The 12,208-nt window shown below is 50.7% G+C and overlaps 3 protein-coding genes across 4 annotated transcripts in view; 2 read left to right on the forward strand and 1 right to left on the reverse strand.

The window, feature by feature from the left end:
* The first annotated feature begins 8 nt into the window (after positions 1-8).
* PHF13 (PHD finger protein 13) lies at positions 9-4,243 on the forward strand. The gene is made up of 4 exons (XM_059716520.1): positions 9-135; positions 1,394-1,495; positions 2,243-2,795; positions 3,346-4,243. The coding sequence occupies exons 1-4, from the start codon at positions 97-99 to the stop codon at positions 3,570-3,572; spliced, it is 921 nt and encodes a 306-aa protein (XP_059572503.1). The 5' UTR covers positions 9-96; the 3' UTR covers positions 3,573-4,243.
* Positions 4,244-4,338: 95 nt separating this feature from the next.
* Positions 4,339-10,011, forward strand: THAP3 (THAP domain containing 3). Of its 2 annotated transcripts, XM_019480992.2 has the most exons (5): positions 5,743-5,974; positions 6,059-6,251; positions 6,575-6,631; positions 7,020-7,109; positions 8,936-10,011. In XM_019480992.2, exons 1-5 carry the CDS (start codon positions 5,901-5,903, stop codon positions 9,173-9,175), a joined length of 654 nt encoding a protein of 217 aa, XP_019336537.1. In that variant the 5' UTR covers positions 5,743-5,900; the 3' UTR covers positions 9,176-10,011. The 2 variants fall into 2 exon arrangements, with proteins under 2 accessions (XP_019336538.1, XP_019336537.1); XM_019480993.2 differs by lacking the exon at positions 8,936-10,011 and having other exon boundaries at positions 4,339-5,974; positions 6,059-6,360.
* A 238-nt stretch (positions 10,012-10,249) lies between these two features.
* DNAJC11 (DnaJ heat shock protein family (Hsp40) member C11) overlaps positions 10,250-12,208 on the reverse strand; it is a 73,594-nt gene continuing 71,635 nt past the window's right edge. Inside the window, exon 16 of the mRNA XM_019480991.2 lies at positions 10,250-12,030. Within this exon, the coding sequence (XP_019336536.1) occupies positions 12,005-12,030 (26 nt within the window). The 3' untranslated portion in view covers positions 10,250-12,004. The remainder of the gene's footprint in view (positions 12,031-12,208) is intronic.

The raw sequence follows: 12,208 nt of genomic DNA on the forward strand, positions 1-12,208 counted from the left end.
CGGCACCCCGCGCCAGGCCCCGGAGCCAGACCCAGACCCGGACCCGCCCTGCCCTGCCCCTGCCCCTGCCCCGCTGGCGGGCGGCTGCGCCGGGACATGGACTCCGACTCCTGCGCCTCCCCCTTCGCCCCCGAGGTAAGCCGGGCCCCCGCTGCCCGCCCCGCTGCCCGCGCCGCCCCGCCGGGCCAGGTCCGGGACCCCGCTCCACACCCCGGCCCGTGCCCCCGCCGCCTGGCGGAGCGGGCCACGCCGCCGCCCCGGCGGGGCCCCGCGGAGACCCGGGTGCGGACGCTGAGAGCCCGAGCCCTTCTTCTCCTTCCCCGGCCGCCGCCCTTCCCCGAGCCCCGGCCCGGCCGCGGCCCCCGGAGAGCCCCGCCCCCCGGATCCGGGCCCGCACCGAGGCTCCACCCCCGCGCGGGTCCCCGGGGGGCTCCGCGCCCCGCACGGCCCCGGCTCCGATGCGGACTGCAGCGCCCGGCTCCGGCCTCCCCTCGGCCCCGCACCCCGGCGCGCCCCTGTCCCGGGGCGCCCCACCCCGCCCCGGATCGGGCCCTCCTCCATCACGGACCGGCGGGGCGGAGCCTGTGGCCGCCTCCAGCGGCGCTCGCGACACGGGCATGGCTTCCCGGGGCTCCGTGCGCAGGGCTGGGGCGGGGGCAGCGGCGGGTGGTGCCCGGAGCCTGCCTTGGCGCTTGGCAGTTTAGTTTTGAACGTGGATGGCGATGGGGTGCGCCCACATCCCCCGCTCCGCTGCATGTCGCGGGTAGGGGCAGGCATTGTACCGCCTGGGTGCTAGATGGTGCGCCGGGGTCTCGAGACCGGGTGTCCGTGCAAGCCCCGAAGAAGCTCCTTGTGTCCTAGCAGAGGCTGCATGTGCAGTTATGGTGCCGTTTCCAGCAGCTTTGAGGTCTGGGTAGGAGACATGATGGAGACTTTGCACTAGGAAGAGAACAGCAATCCCCGAGTTGAACTCCTTGGTTGCATTAGGAGAGACGGGCTCCACACTAGCTGACCAGCTACATTTTGCTAACTGTTTAGCTTCTTCACTGTCTTCAGTACCAGTTTTTAGGAAAGTGATGCCATACAGTACTAGACCCTGAAGGTGTTAGAAGCCACCCTGGGGACAGATGTGGAAACAGCTGGAAGAAGAGCTAGAAACACCCAAGAATTTGATAGTGGCCGAGAGACCAGATAAATGTGCTAAATTACAGGATGGCTTCATAGTGCCTTGCATTTTGGCTCATGAAAGATGCACTTACACAAGAGCAATGGTAGAATAAGAGCTATTACTATTATTACTTTCTCAGAGATGGACAATTAGTTGCACAAAGTTGTTCCCACTGCCCTTCCCCAAAATCTCAAGTTAATGTCCTGGTCACTATTTTTTTAACAGGATTTTTCCCCAGGCTCCAAGAGACACAGAACCGTGGAAGATTTTAACAAGTTTTGCACATTTGTCTTGGCGTATGCTGGTTACATCCCCTACCCCCAAGAGGTAATGTGTAGCCCCTTATTTTATCACAGGTACATGCCAATGTAGCTATTACTGGTGGGAGGCTAAAGGTTTTCCTGCATGTGTTGGAAAAGGTCTTCCTGGCAGCAGCTCAGAAAACTAAGATAATGTGATGATCTATGCAACATAAATACCTAAACGCTAATTTTTGTGTTTAAAGGGGTTGGGTTCTGTGGAAGCTTTTACTGGGTCAAATGTAACGCACTGAAATGTGATAGTCCAAAAGAAACTGCCAGCAAATAGCCTTACGTTTAGAAAGTTTTAAAGGTACAACAGTTGGTCTTTTATGATATGTATGTGTTTCTCTTTAATCAAAAGTGAAATGTCTCAAACCTTGTTTGGCTTGAAGAGGCTGAACAAAGTGTAAAAATCCAGTCTTGAATTATTTGGGTGGTGGGCACTCTTTGTACAATGCCACAAGGTTACATTTAAGGTATTTGAAGTATGTAGTGTCTGTGCCCCTTCCCAGACCTCTGGGGCCATAGAGTTCAGAGCTTACTCATTTTGAGGTTGTTTGGCTTCTCCTGGGCTGCAGTTCCTGGCAGAGGCCTAGGTTTCAAAGCATATGGAAGGGAGTGGGAATTTTAACTCTTCGAAGTTGCCACACAGCACTTGACTGAAGTCCCATAAACACTAGGCTGTACTAGAATAAAAAATGGTAAACACTATAGGGTGGATAGGTATCAGCTCTAAAACAATGCTTACTTTTCTTCTCTTAATATTTTATAGGAGACACCCTTGAGGAGCAGCCCCAGTCCTCCTAATAGCACTGGTGGGACCATTGACAGTGATAGCTGGGATGCCCGATTCAATGACCTCCCTTCTGCTGTCTCCCTGCCAGTCAAGAATAGAAAAAACTTTAGTCAGCTCAAGAGAACAAAACCATATGCTTCCCTGTTCCAGCGAGCAAAGCCTAGCAGTTTCCTGCCAGAACGAAAGCAAATTGATAAAATCAGGAAGAAGAAAAAACTGAAGAGAAGGGAAACAGAAGTGCCTGTGGAGAAAGAATATGAGGAGAAGCTCCTGGACCTCGAGGTGGAGGACTCTTATGTAGAAACCCCCATGAGCCCTTCATCTGAGGGTGACCCTCAGTCCGTGACCGACCACTGTTCGGTGTGGGACTCTGATAGTCCTTCGAATGTCTCTTACGCTGCTGCTAACTCTGAGCAGGCTGTGGAGATACACAGTGTGGGCAAGCGAACAGTCATCCGGCAGGGCAAGCAGGTTGTGTTCCGGGATGAAGATGGCACTGGAGATGATGAGGACATCATGGTGGATTCAGGTATGTGGTTGGGGGGGCGGGATAGTGGGAGATGTTCTGTGAGACAGTGGGTCAGACTGTTAGTGATCCCATGCACAGTCTTTTTGTAGAATCTGGAATAATGCAGACTTATCTTTTGGGAGAGGGGGCTGAGAGCTAAATTCATTAGCATTTGCACAAGCCTCTTAGCTCTTTCAAAAGAAGGTGGGCAGAGAAGAGTTTTACTGCTCAGTGACCAGTGGCCTGAATTACAGTGTCCAGGCTCAGGCTAGAGCCCTTTCCATGGGATGAATTTTCATGTAAAGCTGGACACGGGTCAGAAGCTGGTTTTGGAGCCGAGCACTTCTCCTGGGGCAGCAGTCCTCTTGCACTGCTGAGATTCTGTACAAGAGCAAAGTGCAGGTGGCAATGCAGACTGCAGCTTCCAGCATGCCCTGGAGAGGCCTGCATACAATATCAGCCTTCAAAACCTCAAGATCTAGTTATGTCCAAGAGGGAAGAGTTGAGATACAGGTGAGATGCAGTAGCGACATGGAGGCAGGTAGTTTTACCTTGCTCTTTGTCTTTCCAGATGACGATTCCTGGGACCTAGTCACCTGCTTCTGCATGAAGCCTTTTGCTGGTCGGCCAATGATTGAGTGCAATGAATGTCACACCTGGATCCACCTCTCCTGCGCCAAGATCCGCAAATCAAATGTCCCGGAAGTCTATGTTTGCCAGAAGTGTCGGGACTCCAAGTTTGATATTCGCCGTTCAAACCGCTCCCGGATGGGCTCACGCAGGCGCTTTCTGGACTAGCCAAGGGAGCTGCCTGACCAGCATGCCACTTGAGCAGATTAACCATGCAAAGCACAGAACTCCAGCCAACTAGGTCTAGGAGAGCTCCTTTGAACTGCATTTGCTCAGGCAAAAGGGGGCTGCCTGCCTGTCCATGTTAACAGGCACAAGGTGTCAGAAAGTCTCTGACAGCCAAGGCTGGAAGAGGCCTGCTGGTCAAAACTGCTGCTAGACACTGGCTAGCTGTAGCAGACAGATGAAGCACCCCAGGTACAGAGGGGTTTTTGAACAGTTAAGACTACAAAGGGGATGATGTCTGGGAATGTGTAATACTTTTGCCACATGTTAATTCTCATCCCACTGGGAAAGTGCTAAGAAACTGCAAGACTTTTATGTGTTAAGTCAATCACCTCCCAAGAGGGAGGAGGAAGAAAAGCTCTGTATGACAAGTCTGAAAAGCTACTGGCCATATGTTTTAATTTTAATGTAATACTAGACCCCCCCCCCACCACCCATTTGTCCATATATAACAATCTTAAGTATTCCTAAGGCCCATGACAGTGAGTGTGAATGCTCACTGAACTCGCGTGTGATCTGCCTCTGCTTTGACAGGGCTGAGCAGCAGGCGCAGCATTCGTTGAGTTCTGTGGTTTTTAGCATTTGCTTCCAGTAAAAAACAATGATTTCCTGTTGCTCCATGTACTGATATGTTTGAGGGGAGAATAAAGCCTCTCCTCTCTTCAGGTAGGCAGTGGTGGGTGGGGGTTGGCTGTGACAGTTCTCTTCCTTGGTCAGGCTGTTGTTTTCTCATCAAATTCTTTTTCTGACTTTGTTTTGCATGCGTGGATGTGAGGGACCCATCCACTCTGTTCCCAAGTGGAGTCCTATGTCCTGTTCATTTCTGATACACTTTCAATGCTCCAAGCCCATTTTTTGGAGACATTGACTCCTCCTCCATTTCTCAGCCCTAAAGTAAAGCACTGATACCAAAAGGCGCCTTAGCAAACTGAAACTGAGGAATGCAGACAGGCCTCATTTGGGATTGTGCTGTCCCCATTAGAGTACTGAGGCTGGGTTTAACAGATCTGTTATGGGTACAAATGTAATCACTTGGCATTGGCACAATCCTGGGCAGGAGACTTTGCAAGTAGTAAGGTGAACTGCATCCGAGAACCATTCTGCACTGTGGAGGATTTAGGGGTGCACTAGCACCAGAAAGTGTTTTTATAATGTAACCATCCTGGATAGGGGTGAGCTCAGCAGAGCTGGAGATTGCTTCAAGAAAACAAGATGGCTTGTGATGCTGCTCAGATGTAGGTGCTGTCCTTGTAATGACCAAACCAAGTCTGTGGCATTGATTGCACAAATTAGATCTTTGTTCTTGAGAAAGCTCTCCAAGTTCTGGTTACTGAGCAGCACAGGTTGTCCTGGCAGACAAGGCCAGGGGAAGTTACTAGCTGATCTGGACCAAATGGCCAGGGACACATGCACACTAGTACAGCAGGCACCCTGGTAGTGTGGCCTTCCCGCACGCTGGCTGCCAGGCACTGCAGCCTAATGGTGGCCAAGGCAGTCAAGTGCCCCCTTTGGCTGTGCAGCACTACCCCGAGGAAACTACCAGGCAGAGGTAGAGCAGCCTGGGGCTCCTGCACGGGAGGCAAGACCAGAAAGGCCTGCTGGCATTCTCTACTGTGACAAAACCGTGAAATGGTGCAGTTCTCCAACCCAGTCCCTGCCGAAGTAGCAAGGATTGGAGTTGTCGCTGCAGCAGCTGACCGCTCCAGCTCTAGTTGCCTGAGGACGGCGGGGCGCTGCCTCCCGGGACTAAGCACGGCGGAGCCTGCCCAGGGTTTTCCTGAAGCCTGGGGCGGCCTACCCGCCTCCCGCAGGCAGCAAACAGCCGGGCTCCTCGGCTGCCGCCACTCGGATGATACAGAGAAAAGGGCCGGAGGCCCCACTCGCCTGATCGCTGCGACCAGCCGGTCCCAGGGGCTCCTGTGCCGCCGCGGCAGGGAGAAAGCGGCCCCGCCTGCACCGTTCACCCCGCCCCGCGCGCCCGCGCTTCTCCCCTGGGCGCGGGCAGGCGCAGGGGCCGCGCCAGACCGCAGCTCCCGGCGTGCTCCGCGGCCGCCGCCAGGGCGGGGCAGGGCAGGGGCAGCAGCCGCTGCGGGGGCCGGGCTGCTCGGCTGGACACCGCCCGTGATACGCTGTCCCCGCCCCTCCGCCCTCGCGCGGGAAATCCGTGGCGGAAGTCGTGTGCCACAAGTGGGGGCGACCTCGGAGTGGTTCCGAGTCAGCGTTTGGCTCAAGTCTGCGGGGCGCCGCCATCTTTGTGCGGGGCGGGCGGCGATGCCCAAGTCCTGCGCGGCGCCGCGGTGCAGCAATCGCTACAGCAGCCGCTGCCGGCAGCTCACCTTCCACAGGTGCGGGGGCGCACGAGGGAGGGCTGCGGGGCCCGGCCCGGCCCGGCCCGGCCCGGCCCGCACTGACTGGTGCTGCCCCCGCAGGTTCCCCCGGAGCCGGCCGGAGCTGTTGGCCCGCTGGGTGGTCAACCTGGGCCGCACGGACTTCCAGCCCAGCTGCCACGCAGTGCTCTGCTCGCAGCACTTCCAGCCCGACTGCTTCAGCCCTTGCGGCAACCGCGCCAACCTCCGGCCCGACGCCGTGCCCACGCTCTTCACCGCCCCGCCCGCTGCCGCCGTGAGCCTGCCTCCCTGCCGGGCGGGTCTGGGCCGGACACCGCGGTTCCGTGCCTGGGGACGGGGAGCGGGGCCTGGGAAGCCCTCACGGTGCCAGGCGAGGGCCCCAGGTCTGCACCTTGCCCTGTCCCAGAGTCCTTTGCCAGACAGCCAGGCCCACTGCTGCGCTGGAGGCGGGTGGCTTGCTGGGCACAGGCTGCATCTCGGACTCATCCGTCCTCAGAAAGCCACGTGCGGACCTGAAAATTCAGGCCCGAGGTCCGTGACCGCTTTCGTGGCTCACCGGTGTCTGGGGGACTAATAAGGGCTTTGTCTTTATCACAGCAAATCGGGAACGGGAAGAGTTCTCTGAAGGATGCTGAGGATCCCCCAGTGCCAAAAGTACGTCTATGCCTTGCAGTTGTGTGCTCCCTACCTGCCTTTCAGCAGGAGGGCAGTGCTCTCTAGCCCCTTGTGATCTTGCCACTAAAGTGTCCTGTTTTCAGACGTGTTTAAATGCACTGAACCACCTGACTGTAGAAATCCTCTGTCTGACACTGAGAAAGTTTTAAAGCAAGCTTGCCTCAGTCACTTGTACCTTCTGCTTTAATTTGGATTAGTAATTATGTATTGCATGCAGTGATTAAGGAAAAAAGAGAACCTGAAGGGAGGGCATCATTCTCCTAAAATGAGTCTCTGAGAACATGGATGGCTGAAGTTGATAGAGGTGGTTTTGGAGGGTGAGGGGCAGTAAGCTGCAGGTCTGAGCTACATTCATGGTTTCTAACAGGACTCTACAGACAGTTGGGAGGACAGGAGACTGGATGTAGAAGCTGTTCATCAGGAGCCCCAGTCTACTACAGCAGAGCATCCAGTAGAGGTAAAACAGTCTCTTTGCTCCATCTTGTGGGCAAAGCTAGGCATTGCTCTTGATGGTTACACACAACAAAGGACTAGACCAGGGTTGGGCAATTTTGGCTGGGAAGCCACATAACCAAGTTTTGGCAATGCTTCTATAATGTAACCATCCTGGATGGGGTTGAGCTCAGCAGAGCTGGAGATTGCTTCAAGAAAACAAGATGGCTTGTGATGCTGCTCAGATGTAGGTGCTGTCCTAGTAATGACCAAATCAAGTCTGTTGCATTGATTGCACAAATTGGATCTTTGTTCTTGAGAGAGCTCTCCAAGTTCTGGTTACTGAGCAGCACAGGTTGTCCTGGCAGGCAACGAGGCCAGGGGAAGTTGCTAGCTGATCTGCACCAAATGGCCAGGGACACATGAACACACTGCCAGGGTGCCTGCTGCACTAGTGTAGCTTCCCTGCACACTGAAAGACAGTCTTTCAGAAGATATAATTTTAACAAATGTATAAAAAGTTGTATACTAAAAATCAAACACCCACTATAACATTTTAATTTTATTCCAAAAAATATTTTTGTCCTGATTCATAACAGCTCAAAATAAAGTTACTCTTGTATATAGTTGGGGTGGGAGGTTGTGTGCATGGGGTGGGGGGGCTGAGCTGGGTGTATTGTTGGGAGGATTCACATGCAGGGGGGCTGCCTACACACTAGGTCCCAGGGGCTGGTTGGGGAGAGGGGGGCAAGGGGTCTGTACTGCAGAATTCACTGCCCACCCCACACACACACACTCACACTCTCACCAATCTGGTCTGTGGCACTGCATGAGGCTGAGCTGTGCCTGCTCTTTGCCCATCAACAGCACTGCCCTGGTCCCAGCCAGCAAGCACAGCTTCCTGGTGGGGCTGTCTTTCATCCACTTGGCTGTTCACAGCTTGCTGCTCATCGCACTGGGTGTACAGAGTGGGTGGTAGGTGGCCAGGAGCTGGACCCCTGTACACTGGAGTGGGATCTGCCTGGCTTCAGCTCCCCCACCCTGCTTGGCTGGGTGTGTAGTGCCCAGCACGTGTCCTCACAACTATCTGCTGCCTGGAGCAGCTCAGGAGGGGCAGGGGCTGTGCGGCAGCTGGGTGGTAGCCCTGCCAGGAAGCTGTGCATGGTGGCAGGGGCTGGAGTGGGAGCACCATGTGGGCTGCCCTGTGCAGAACTCAGCACCACAGGGGCAGCCCTGATCTAGATATAATCTATTAGTGGGTTGGGATCTGGCCTGTGGGCCATATTTTGACCACTCCAGGACTCAATGCTCAAGACAGGGAAGCAAGATTAACTATGTTACTGCAAGCAAAGTAGGTTCTTCTGCAGGGGCCTTATGCACCATAGGCATGAAGATGAGATTCTGACATTTAGCAAGAATTGCAGAGAAGGAGTCTGATGTCTGGCTTAATGTTGCTTGGAAAATTTAAACTATTCCATTTTGATGAGGTATACAAAGTATTGAACTTCGTGTCAGTGCTAGGCTTGTTCTTTGGCCTTGGCTTTTAAGCACTGAAGGTCACACATGAAATATGCTCAGTGCCAAGTTCAGGGGACACTTATTCCTTGCAAAGTGGTTGTAACAGGAACCAAGGATTCAGAACTGGATTCTGTAATTGGCTTTGCCTCTACTGAGCTTGGACAAATTACTTCATCTCTCTGTGGCATCACCTCTTTACTGTAAAACAGAGATAACTAACCTGCCACATGGAGAACAGCTGCTCTTTACTCTTATTGGGTTGTGTTGTATAACTGCTAGCAGACCTCAGCCTTGCCCTCCTCTCACTTTCCCTTCCCTGTGTTCTTTTATCAGGTTACTACAACAGAGGCAGCAGAAATGGAGGACAGGCAGCTGAAATCCAGGCCCCTAGTGCAGAGGCACCACCTTCAGAGCTCAGATCACAGCTATGCCATTGCTGACTGTACTTCCTTGAAAAAAAAACTCTTTCAAGCCCTGGAAGAAAATGAAAAACTCCGGAAATGCCTGAAAGTTAAAAGTGTAGAACTAAAGAGGATACTTGTGCGGCTCCAAACTTGTAAAAAGGAGCACTGAGAACTCCAAGCTAACCAAGCTCCTGGAAGGGTGCTAGGCCTGACTTTCTAAACACTCTTCTACCTCCAAGAACAGCACCTCGAGAGGCTGCTGCCTAGTGCAACTTTCCCATGGGCTAGGTAACTTGGTCTCGTTGCTGTGGTTTCCCCTGGGCATAGCTTTACATTCACACAAATTATAACTGCCTAGTGGACAAGAGCTGAGAACTAGTGCCCACAGTCTGAGAGAGAAATCTGAACGCATGAAAACCCAAACCTGTACATCATGCTTGAGTACTTGTAATGTTAGTACAGTTGTTAAAGGGGAAAGGAGAAAATTGACAGGGAACTAGATGCTACAAAGTTTCCTTGGATGCTGTTGCTTTTAGTATGCCATTTAACTGACGGTGAGAAGTGGGTAATTTTAAAACTTCCTTAAGGCATTTTTGCCTGTATTTTGACAAGAGTTAATAGTACTTATTTTTCTCCCATATGTAAAATATTGGTGGTCAGAAGCATCTCACCTGTAATCCTCCTGTAAATGTAAAACAAAAAACAGTTGTGAACTAATTCTAAAGCTACAAAGCAGCTAAAGGGGTCAAAAAGCCAGTTTGCAAGTTGTATTAGGGTTGTTCTATTTCCCTTTCATTCTGTAGGCTGTAAGAAAAAGGATTTACTTTTTTGACAGTAAAAACTATTTAAGCACAGGAAAACATAAGGGTCAGTGTTGACTGTTTATTACTTACAAACTTTATGACTTTTTTGTGTCTCCTTCTTAGTCTAAGTATTGAAGTTTATCTACCTGGTGGTGGCATTTTTTTCTGTAATTAACAATAAATGTGTTTAATAACTTTTGTACTTCTGAGCATTTCATTTTCAGACAATCCTTCTATTATGGCTAATAACGTTCAGTAGCAGTGCCTGGCTCCAATCATATGTGAGAGATGGTAAAAACAGTGAAAGATGGCAATTTTTGAGAGCTTGGGGGGGGCAGGTTTGAACATTTATTAGAGACACAGGCCTTCTCCCTTGTTACTTAATAACTTGCCGTAGACAGGCCAGACTTATATTTATAAAATAGAACTTTGAAAGAGAATCAAATCAGGAAAAGGTTTATTTGGACAATCCAGCATTTTCTGCTTCACCAGCTGACAAGGTAAATGAAGTATTTGGTGCCTAGAAAATTAAATCTGCATCAAAAGGTACCTGGGGTAGTTTTTAACTAAGATTCATTCAAAACACAAAGTTTAGTGCACAATTAACATATAGGTAAAATCTGTGGTGATAAGTAATGAGAACTCCCACAGCAGGAGCCGTTCACAAATAACAAGGAGATTTATTTTTTTTAAACCTGGTGACCATCACTGGATTGTAAGACTAGGCAGGGGAGAGACTTCCCAGCTTTTCTGGAACAGCTATAATGAACTGACTCTTTAGAATAATTTCATTGACAACAGTCCTTGCTCATGTGGCTTTCTAAGTGGGAGACCAAGACAGTGACAGGACTGAGCAGAATGGCAATTAGACAGAAACAAGGGGCAAAGATGCATGTCAGGAACATGTTTACTGCTGTTGGTATGAATACCAACAATGCTGTGTCAATATACACTTGTTTCTGTGTCCCTTGCATATAAACGAGGGCTCTCCCAGGACTGACCAGGAGCAGAACTGTTCCCTCATGACCCATTAAAAGCCACCAACTGCTCCTTTCATATATAAGAGCCTTAACTTACTGCTGTGCCAGCTAGGAAACACTATCATCTCCATCAGTCCTCCACCTTTCTGTTGTTGGTGGAGCAGTAGTGCCTCTTCTGGGGGTAAGTCCCAAGCATGTGCTGTGGCTATTCCAGGGACTCTAGTCCACAGCTGCCTCTGCTATTGAAGGCAGCCAGCAGAATTCCCACGTTCTCACCTCCTTACCCCATTTGGCACATTACGTTTTGGTCCAGTTTACCTGCATCAACTGCATTTCCCTCTCTTGCTAGAATGAAATCAACTGGAAAGCAACAACTGCAACAGTAAATTCAGCTGAACCGAACAATTCAGATTCTAGCTAATTCAGTTTCTCCCCCACCAAAACAGACTTAAAATTCCATGGAGTTCTTCGCTTAGCAGAAGCAGAATGTGTGCGACAAGGACTGTGGTTGTAATCCTGATAATTAGTCTAGTGTCATAATGGTGCTTAGAATCAGTGTCACTAACAATTGGATGGATTCATGCTGAAAGGTGTCCATGTGATTAGGTAAAGCAGAAAACTTAGTTTCCAACATACTCATTGTTCTCAAACAACGAGCATGTTTTTCATTCAGATCTGGGACAAGCACCACAATCTTTATATCTTTTTTTCCAGTAACAGACTTGATGAAGAAGATTCCTAGGAGGTGGTCACAAATTTAACTTCCTCTTAAGGAAGATTATATTAGCTATTGTTTTTAGTTAAGGACAGTGTAACCCAACCCTGTCAGAAGGAAAAGAAGGAAGAGTGGAGAGTCCTCTTCCCTGCTCACAGTGTGAAAGGAAACACTGAGTGTGAACAAATGAGCTGCGGTCACCTTGCAGCAGGAAAGACTGGATCAAAAGATAGCTGCAGCCCAAGCCCCATGCTGCTCCTCCCAGGCAGAGTGCACCACACAGTCTCAGGTCACCTTGCTATTTATTACACCATAGTCCTGGGTAGCACTGCTTCGGAGCAGGTACTCTCTTGTTGTTCCTCAACATAATTGGTATGACACCACCCTCTACATGAACCATAAAAATAAAAATGTCTCTTTAAATTCATCAGATCCAAGGGAAGGTTTTGCAGCTTCCGTTGACATGGGTACCGTAGATGATGCCCTGCTTTCTCACTAGATTAGCTATCTGCATCAATTCTGTGAGCTGTTAAGGAAACACACATGGATAGAGTATGTTCATTAGAAAAGATACACCTTAGTTCAGGATATTTACCATAAAACTAGTTACAGACAGAAATGTCACTACTAGCAAATAACAGTATAAGCAAGACACTTATCCACTTATGAAAACTTCATAAGAGATTGACCACTCACTCAGTGCA

The sequence above is a fragment of the Alligator mississippiensis genome, chromosome 13 (genome assembly GCF_030867095.1).
Source record: "Alligator mississippiensis isolate rAllMis1 chromosome 13, rAllMis1, whole genome shotgun sequence".
NCBI lineage: Eukaryota > Metazoa > Chordata > Crocodylia > Alligatoridae > Alligator > Alligator mississippiensis.

Excerpts from the sequence above, each read along its gene's own strand:
- THAP3 (XM_019480993.2), top strand. The coding sequence starts at position 5,259 with ATGGTGCAGTTCTCCAACCCAGTCCCTGCCGAAGTAGCAAGGATTGGA. Across the intron at positions 5,975-6,058 it reads CGGCAGCTCACCTTCCACAG|GTTCCCCCGGAGCCGGCCGG; the intron begins GTGCGGGGGCGC and ends CTGCCCCCGCAG. Across the intron at positions 6,361-6,574 it reads GTGCCAGGCGAGGGCCCCAG|CAAATCGGGAACGGGAAGAG; the intron begins GTCTGCACCTTG and ends TCTTTATCACAG.
- PHF13 (XM_059716520.1), top strand. The coding sequence starts at position 97 with ATGGACTCCGACTCCTGCGCCTCCCCCTTCGCCCCCGAG. Across the intron at positions 136-1,393 it reads CCTCCCCCTTCGCCCCCGAG|GATTTTTCCCCAGGCTCCAA; the intron begins GTAAGCCGGGCC and ends TTTTTTTAACAG. Across the intron at positions 2,796-3,345 it reads GGACATCATGGTGGATTCAG|ATGACGATTCCTGGGACCTA; the intron begins GTATGTGGTTGG and ends TTGTCTTTCCAG.